The sequence below is a fragment of the Vigna umbellata genome, chromosome 2, assembly GCF_029865625.1.
Source record: "Vigna umbellata cultivar VRB3 chromosome 2, Vumbellata_1.0, whole genome shotgun sequence".
NCBI lineage: Eukaryota > Viridiplantae > Streptophyta > Magnoliopsida > Fabales > Fabaceae > Vigna > Vigna umbellata.
The window spans coordinates 34,793,032-34,802,986 of record NC_142166.1 but is presented as its reverse complement, the minus strand read 5'-3'; the positions used below and the strand labels follow the sequence as shown (position 1 = coordinate 34,802,986).

General features: G+C 34.8%; 1 protein-coding gene across 1 annotated transcript; it reads right to left on the bottom strand.

Annotated features, from left to right (window-relative positions):
• Positions 1 to 7,152: 7,152 nt before the first annotated feature.
• On the bottom strand, positions 7,153 to 8,583 carry LOC148203864 (sucrose transport protein SUC4-like). Its single transcript, XM_088105649.1, has 3 exons — positions 7,945 to 8,583; positions 7,455 to 7,518; positions 7,153 to 7,370 (listed from the first exon to the last, which is right to left on the bottom strand). The coding sequence occupies exons 1-3, from the start codon at positions 8,140 to 8,142 to the stop codon at positions 7,273 to 7,275; spliced, it is 360 nt and encodes a 119-aa protein (XP_087961775.1). The 5' UTR covers positions 8,143 to 8,583; the 3' UTR covers positions 7,153 to 7,272.
• Positions 8,584 to 9,955: the final 1,372 nt, after the last annotated feature.

Here is a 9,955-nt window from a genome sequence, read left to right as displayed (position 1 = left end):
TTCTAATAGCAACCACTACCATAGGCCTTGTCAGATTTTAAATAATTATTTAATTTTCAGGCTCTATGACAACAGTTCCAATAGAAACTGCTGCCATAGAGCATGAAAATTAAATGATTATTTAAAATTTGACAGGGTATATGGTAATGGTTATTATTGGAACTGATGTCATAGACTTAAAGTTATTTTCTTTTTCAAATTTTTTTCTATTTACTACCTCTTTTTTTGTTACAACCGAAGCAAAAGCTTCATCTTTTGGCTTGGATTCATAACTAATGCCGAAAGTCCTCCTTTATTTGTCTCGCTTTAATATGTCTCGGTTTTAAAACCATCGCCATAACATGAAATAATCGTTGTTGTATCCTTTTGCTGCATTAGTGAATGCTCTTGTAGATTATCAAGATTCAGGCACATTAGATCCAAATAGAGCATTTAAAATATTCTACAAAGGTAATATCCTATGTTTGATTAGCTTGTTTTATATTTTATTTTGAATTAGTTGGTTCATTGAGGGAATTTTCACCATATTCATATCATTCACTTTCCTTAAAAGTTAAAAATAGAGAAACTTACACAAATTTTATGAGGGAAGCACAAAGAAATAAAATTGAGGCTACAATTTTTTTATAGCCTTATAAGAACCATTTGTGTTAGAATCCTCACCAATGGAATTTATAGAATTTTGCATAGAACTAGGTTTTTCGTATCTATAACCCATACACAAATAACGAATGGGAGATAAATCACACTTCACCTTAATTAATCATGGAGGAAAGCTAAACATAATTGTACACCAAACAAGCATAGTCTTACTTTGGAAGACAGAAAATATAAGTAATTAAAATCAAGTACCTTAAGTAAATTAATACGGGAATAATGTTAGTAAGTAGCATTTCACAATTTTCTTTCTTCAAATGATCACTTTTATGGCTTCAATTTCACCCATTTGTATCCTTATTCCAAGGGCATGTCCTCACAATATCATAATTATACCTACAGATTCACAAGGAATATAATACACACATCAGTATATCACAATTTAGTCTGTTCACATTTCACCATATTCATATCATCTAGTTGGAAGAAAAGTTAGAGTATCGTTCTTGAAGACATTTTCGTATCCTTGCTGTGTGACTTCCCAAACCACGGAATCACCAATCACCACCACCACCTTGAAAATGTTTTGGTATCCTGTTAAATCCTTAATAGCACTGGTAACACAACACAAAGCACGAAGGGAAAAAGCCAAAAATGGAAGCTAAAACAACTTAAACCTAGGGAAACCTAAGGATAAAAATGTAATTTTATATCCTTAACAGGTAGCGGGTACTTGCAAGTACGTGTGGTATGATATCTGAACCCGACTCGTTAATTAACGAGTATCAAATTACTCGCTACCTGCGAGTATCAACTATGCGCAACAAATTTTATCCATAGGTACTTGCGACACGAATATTTTTGTCATCCCTAATATACATACATGCACTAGTACAAAAATATCGTATAACGTCGTTGTTTTTTGGCCTTTCACGTCGAATTCGAGGTCAACGTCATATCGAAAGACGTTAAATTGATGTCGAATTTAAAAAATTCGATGTTAATCAAATTGACATCGAATTTTGTTAATATTCGACGTTAAGAAATTTTTTTTGTTTTTTTTTAATTAATTGTAATCCTATTTTACAACTCTACAAGACCTGAAAAGAAAAAAAGAATTAAAAAAGGGTTACTTTTTGGCTTCTACCTTACAGAATTTGACGTATTATTTGTTGTCTAAAAGAAAAAAGAAAAAAGAATTAAAAATGGTGACTCCTTGGCTTCTGACTAACAAATATTACGTCGAACCCCTACAAGAGTCGACGTACTATTGGTGGTTTAAAAGAAAGAAGAAAGAGAATGACGCGCTGGGTTTAAATAATTACCATCATAGAACGTCGAATTAAATGGGGCTTCGACATTCTACAATTGTATTTATTTACAAAAATGTCACCGGTCATTTTTAACGTTGGCTATTTAGTGGTTGGACGTTGAACGCATGACGTTATATACATACATTATTTTCATAATAGATTCTTTGAAATATATTTTTTTGCTTAAGATAGAGAAATAAAATTCTCCTTATCAAATCGAGTGTGTTGTGTTTAAGTAAGTGGAATTTATTTGAGAAGAATTTTTTATCAAGTGTTTCACTTTGGGGAGCATCAATACTTTTGGTAAAAAAAAGGGATATTGGTTTGGTTTTGTTTACACAAATAAAATTTGTGTTCTTAGTTGGTAAGTATATAGTAATATTTATAGATGATATTGTCATATACTCTTGATCTTATGAATAACATAGAATAAATAAACTTGAGAGTTATGCAAAAGAAAAAAAAATTGTATGTGAAATTATCAAGATTTGAGTTTTGGAAGAAGTAAAGTTTTTGGGGGCATGTGGTATCAAATGAAGGAATTTCCGTGGATCCTTCCAAACTAGAGACAATGATGAGTAGGGAGTTTCCTAAACTGACAACATAAATTCAAAGCTTTATGGATTAGCTAGACAATATAGGATATTAATTGAAGGATTCTTGAAAATTATAGCACCTTTGAGTTAAGTTAACTTGTAACACTAGTGCAAAATACACTTTTTATACCGGTTGAAATCCACCCATATAAAAAGGGATGTAGTGGCAATATTGTAAATAATTTTTTTATTATAACGATTATATTCAAAACAGGTATAAAATGTGATACGATAGCAAGTAATAAATGACAAAGACTTTTACACTGGTTAAATTTGAAACAGGTATAAAAAAATGTTTTTTCTATACCCATTAAACTTATAACCAGTATAAAAATTGTTGAAATAGAATGGCTTAGTTTCAATACCAAGAGGGGGGAGGGGGGTGAATTGGTGAAACACAAAAATCAGAGTCTTTTAAAAATCTTTTTCACACAAGAATGATCTTTCAAAAGTTTCTTGAATCGTAAAGAATAAAATTTTTTAAGTGCAGCAGAAATGGTTGACTATGTGAAATGTAAAGTCGACTTTGAAAATTAAAAGTGCAGGGATAGAGAATTCAAACGATTTTTATACTGGTTCGGCCAAACTGCCTACATCTAGTGTCCTTCCAATCCTAGGAAGCAAATGCACTATAATGATCAAGGTTTTTACAACAACGCTTTTATAGCGACCTCCACGTCAAAATATAAAACACCTCTCTAACCCTCTAATCAAAATATAGGCATATACAAGCAAAGAACAACAACATGATGTCCCTTCTCCTGTAGTCTTTAATCACTTTGAACAATCCTCAAAGTCCAGAATGCTGCACGTTCTCTTCCTGTAGTCATAATAGGCAGCCACAATCTTCACAAGATTGAGAGAAGAAGTTGATCACGTATTAGACACATCAAGTGCAGGTTGATCAATCAGTCAATTCGCACAGATTCTTGCTCGTCAAGCAATCACCAAAGAATGAACACCTCGGTCTTTCTTGATTGATTCTTGGAGCTTTAGCACGTTCTACCAAAGATCAATAATCTGAAACAATTCAATCAAAACGTTAGATTCAGAAAAGTCTCTGCAGAAATCAAATTCGCGTCTATATATAGTTTTTTACAAAACTGACGCTCCTAAGTCGACTACACTACTAATAGAGTCGATTATACTCTGACAGTTATAACAATTAGTAGCAGTCAAACCAACTTAATTGATTTCGAATTTAATACAGTTGACTCACAATCAATGCTTAGTCAAAGATATAAAATATAGTCGTTGGACATCACAAGCATTAAGAAAATTTCAAAACATAACTAACTAAGTCGAGTAGCTTGCGCATACAGTCAATTTTGTAACACTTCAGTGCAGTTTTGAAAAACTTTCTTTCCAAAAATACTCACAGCACACTTTGAAAAAGTTTGTGCAAAGCCACGAGTTTTAATCGACTTACTTCATAATGAAGTCTATTTAAAAATGTTGTTTTGCCACATATTATAAGTTTAACAAAAGTGCATGTGGTGTTCCTTTTGTAAAACATATGTCATGCATTCACTGATAAGATCTCATGTAAAACACAGTGAATTGCAGCAATGATAGAATCAATACAAACATGTTCTCAAATAATCATAAACATGAAAGGTATGAAGATGTAACACATTTACCAACACATGTGTTATTAATTATGTGTTGTCATAATAAAAAACTAGAAGCTCTAAGATTATAGGTTTAGCTAAACCAGTGCTCTTCCTATCAACAATCTCAACAAAAATAATGCAAGTGTTGATCAATTGACTTAAAGAATGCACAGGTGATTGGTGTATAAAATATGGAATGATTATGTTGTTGGGGTTTCCAACTTATCCTATCCACTCTCATGTATTTATGAATTCATCTTATTCATTAATGTTAATGCCACTTTCTAATTTACCTTAAACCCGATGTCTCATTGAAGAAAGCCTACTCTTAATTAGTAGATCACAATGTCTTATATCCCCAGCAATTAATTATGCATTACATTCGCACAAAAGCTTAAAGGCAATCAACCCTCCTATTCCTATGTCTTGGTAATATTGCTTTTGGGAGAATTTCCTCAGTTCTAGATTTTCCCTTATGTTTCCATATCGACAACATCAATAATCATGCAATTGAATGAGTTAAACAAAGCATGCATAGAGCGTAGAAGAAAAAACCTAACAATTAATGAAGTAAAGCATTTATAATATAAACCAATTCAATACATGAGAGTTTCAAAGGATTACATCGTTTCCCCAACAACAATGGAGGTTTAGTTCACCATAGACATGGTGAAACTAGATGAAAATATGGAAAAGAATGAAAGATAAAACCCTAAAAGTTGAAGATTGGAGCTTCCGCATCCAAAATCCGCCTCCGAGGGATGAAAGGAGGGTTTCTACGCCTCTTTTTGTCCAAAGATATGAACCCTAGGTTGTCCAAAACCTCAAATAGTTCATAAAAATAACATAAAATAGGTCCAAGCCAACGTCGTCGGCGCTCAGCGCCCCAAAAGGGCGCCCAGCGGTAGTTGAGACACTAAACTGACGCTCAGCGGTGGTGCTCAAGCGTGAAACAGTGGTTGCAACACTAAACTGACGCTCAACTGTGGTGCTCAGACGTGAAACAGTCGTTCCACCTCTAAATTGGCGCTCAGCGGTGGCGCTCAGGCGTGAAACAGTGGTTGCACCTCTAAATTGGCGCTCAACACCCAAAAATGACGCTTAACGCTATCTGCGATTCTTTTATGTGCTACTTTTCCAATCTTTCCTGACTCCAACTCCTTGCTACTTCAACTTCTTCATCCAATTCATCTTAATTCCTGTCAAAACAAGGAAAACCAAGCTAAATACCACCTTCAACTCTCTTATTCTTACAACTTAAACAAAAACATGATTTCAAGCTAGTTTCTAAGTCATAAAGAGTGTTTTTAATATCAAAATTAAGTATAAAAATAACGGTATTTCAATCGTTATCAAGCTGCATCCTCACTGCCCGTCCCAGCCCCAAGGTTGCAGATCTAGGCTTCGTCGGCGAAGTTGCTAGAGTAGACCCCGTAGTCCTCCGTTCCTTCATCACACCAGCCAAATCCCGATCGTCACCTTCATCGTTGCTGACAAGTCCGGACAGCGCTACAACATTAATGCCGACACTGTCGCTAGAGAACTGCTGTAGTGTTTGGCACAGAGAAGCTTATTTTGTTGATAGACGTGGTGGGGATCTTGGAGGATTGAAACGATCCCAACAGCTTGGTAACATTATTCTTTTGATTAATTTAAGTTCTTTTCTATATCTTTTTGTTCCTATATATAGTCTTAGAGATTATTATGTTTAACAATTCACTACAAGAAATAATGAAATTACATACGGACAATTATATACGGATTCATATCCATATATAAATGAGGCATTATGTATGGAATTTATGTACGGATACCAGAAAAAGCTTTATATACGGATATTATATACGGATATTTATATACGGAATTTTCCGTATATAAATTCCGTATATAAAGTTTGCGCGTGGTGGCGGGAAAATTATCCAAGGATATATCCGTATATAACCCGTAGTATCCGTATGCAGTTAGAACAAAGTTGTTAACTGCGGATATTATATACGGATGTGGGAAATTATTTTTTTAAAATTGTTTTTTTTCTGATTAATTGGATGCTGAGCTGCATATCACACTCTGAAGAAGCATTTTCCGCTCTTTCTCGAACCCTAACTCTGTTCTCGAACTCTAGAACTCTTGTTCTCTCTCTCGAACTCTCTTTCCCCTCTTCATCAATCCTTCATCAACCATTCATTCACCTCTCCTCTCCAACCTTCAGTCAGCTCTCGTGTCGAGCCTTCGTCTGAAACCTTCAGTCACGTCCCCTCTGGATCGTCTCTTCTCTGCAGCTGTAAATCATTCTTCTCTGGAGCCCTAAATCTGGTAAGTGATTCTTCTTTTCGTTCATGTTTATGGTAATCTGTAATGGTTAGAAATCTTTAAAATTGAAACCTAATCTGTGTTGATTTGAGTTTCATTGCCCCATTTTTGGTTCGTCTGGGAAGACGTAGTTGGATTTTGACGACGCATCGATTGAGGCTGCTGTGTTGCGGTATAAGCTGAGACGTAGAACTTGGTGCTGCGAAGGCCGAAGGAACCACAAAAAGGTGTTTTTAATTTCCTCTCTTGTAATGGAAATTAGCTTTTATAAATGTGATTCTTGCTTCTGCTACTACTGCTCTATTATGGATTAAAACTCGACTCACTTAGCAAGCAATCCCTTGTGGCACTCTGATTATTTAATGTGATCACTCAGTGATGGAAATTCAATGCACAATCATGTTTTACATCCAAAGGCTAAACACATAGAACAATTGTCAGTTATTAGTTAGAAGTAAACAGCTGACAGCTGTAGTTTGTTCAAATGAATAACGTAATGTAATGTAGTGCTCCTCTGTCTTTATAACCATGTGTTCTGCAACAGAGGTTCACTGACTTTTATAATAATACTCTATAATGGTAAACTGATTCACAAATTCAACCACATTTCTTAATTTCTCTTTGTTGATTGTCTCGGTTTGATTTTTTTTTTTGGTTAGAAATCTCACATTGACTAAATATATAACCAAATTATAGGATAGATATGAATGCAAATTTCACTTTACAAATTAATTTTGTGAAGTTGAGTTAGATTTTAAGTAGAAAGATTCTTCTTCACAAAATCTACTGGGAATGCCAAACAAGCAATTGCAAAGAACTTCCTTTGGTTCTCAACCTCCCACCTCACCCCATCCAACAAAAGAAACAAGAAATAGGGGATAATTCGAAAAGTAATACCTGTGGGAACACTATTGCAAGATTTAGGACCCCCATTGACAATCCTGGAAATACTAACAGTTAATATAAGTAGCCATAAAATACAATAATATACTCACAAGAAAGAATAAGCTATCAACCCTGCTCACCTTGGCCAAGCCCCAATGACTGAATATGTGTGGAAACTAAGGCATATGGAACGCTGTAAGTGATCTGAAATAATTGATCCATGAAGCCAGATTAACTTACGCAGAACTCTCAAATAATATATTGGCAAAATCATGCACAATTAATGGGGTAATGTCCAAATTTTAAATTTTGACATGTCTTGATTCTCGAGATAGAAAATGCAGTTTGTGTTAAAAACTGCTGCCAAGCTTGAGTCAAGACACTATAGGAGACATAATAGTACTGTTTATGTTAAGGTACATAGGAGAACAGAAGGCAGTTTGAGCTAAAGAGATCATGCAGACAAAATCAAATGAACTAAGATACTTTATATGATGAGTCACTGAAACCATGCAAAAAGACAGAATTTGAGTTTTTGTTTTAAGGAACATGGGAGACAGAAAGGGTGCCTTCAATATTGGCAGAAAAAGAACAAACAAAATGCTTTTAGCAGGAAATAGAGCAACTTACTGCAAGTGGAAACCCAAGAACGGTAAAGATTGTCAATGCAGCAATCACAATGCTAGTTGGTGGTAGTTCTTTGCCTATATAGCCAATTCTATTTGCCAGATAGGTTACAATAAGCATTGCAATAAAGCAGACAACCATCAAGATATTTGAGATTCCCCACACAAACCCAGCCCCCCGCTTCCTGCATAACCTCTCCATGAGTACAGACGTTATTCCAAGAACAACTGATTAAGAAATAAGCCTATTGCCCCCATTCTAACTCCAGTATCATAATTAGGGCCTTCATTTGGTTCACCACCATAAATCTCTCGGCCCATCCAATCAGTATCAAAAAGGTGAAATGGAAACCACCCAATCCAAGTTAAGGCAGTAGCGGACAGTATTCAGAAGTACATATCAAGCAGATAAACATTACCAATTTTGATAGAACACCTAGAGTTACAGAAAATACCAAGACAGATTGTTGAATGTTTGATTAACAAAGTATAGCAGAAAACAAAGGTTTTTCGAGAGGACCCTAACTCTCCTAGTTCCCCTTTTCCTGCAAAAGCCCCAAAAGAACTTCCTGTTCACCTCCTAATAAGACTATTTATAATAGTCTGTTACAGTTTCGTAATTACAACTGTACTAACTACTTTCTTTTTTCCTTCTTTTGTAAACTGTATCATGTTAGAATCGCTGCAACGGAATTATTAGCGTGGAACAAACCAAGAGGGGGGGAGTGAATTGGTTATATACTTTTATTGTGCCTTTTATTATTTTTCTCTTAATTTTTCTTACTGGGCGAATGATTAAATATAAATGACAGAGTAAGGGAAAGAGAAAAATTACACAGGTGATTTTATCCTGGTTCAGATCACTAGGATCCTACGTCCAGTTGCTTATCTCAAACAAGATAAACCTTTTTCACTAACACAAAACACTTACAAATATTAGTCACAAAGAAAAACAATTTGTAAGAGTTTAGAAATAGCACCTCTCTTGAAACCACAAGAGACGAACTTACACTTCCTTTGAATCTTCACAAAGGATGACCACCTCCTTCGAATGCTTCACGAAGGATGATTCTCTTCCAGGCACTTCCTCGGACACACCAAGGATGAACAAGCTATTCCTCTATCACCGCAGAAGCACTTCAGGACTTTGCAAACAAGAGTTTCCTTAGCTTCAACAATCTCACAGAATTCTCAAAGAGTTCAGAGATCTTTTGCACAAGGGAAGAGTTATTTTTGAGATAAAGAGTGAGCCATTTTATAGACTCAGCCTAATACCCTTCCATTCTTCGAAAACGGGCCATTTAACGCATTTAATCGATTAACATAAATATTAATCGATTAATAATGAGTACAACGACTAGTTTTTCAAATCTGAAACCCCCAACGGCTAGTTTTTCAAATCTGAAACCCCCAACGGCTAGTGTTAATTGATTATTCTCAGGAATAATCGATTAACTAATCGATTATTATTACCTTTAATCGATTATTACAGGGGCAATTGGGTTTTCAGTGCCAGCCTCGTTTTAATCGATTAAAACTGGGTTTAATCGATTAAAACAGCTTGTGGATGATTCTCAACAGTAAATAAATCAAATATAAATTACAAGAATCAACCCTAATACATATTTGAGCACTATTACATCAACTTTGATTATTATAAAAGCTTTATAAAATACAGAGATCTTTAATTTGTCTTTATGGATCTTGAGTTGTGCAAATCTGTTCATCATCAAAACTTCATCTTTGATTTTTGCTAACATATCAAACTTATCAATACCCCTCCATGAAGATTCACCTTGTTCTCAAGGTGAAATTCTTTATGAATGCAGGCAATAGATACCCAACTATTCTCAATATCTAAATTCCCAACCATTCTCAATATCTAGAAGATGTTTCCATTTGACAAGAACTTCTAAGCCACCTTGAGTGGTCTTTCTAGTATCTAGCAGTTGTTCTGGATATACTTACAGAATATAGTCTTCGGTAAGTGGAGGAGACAAGGGTTAGGTAAATGT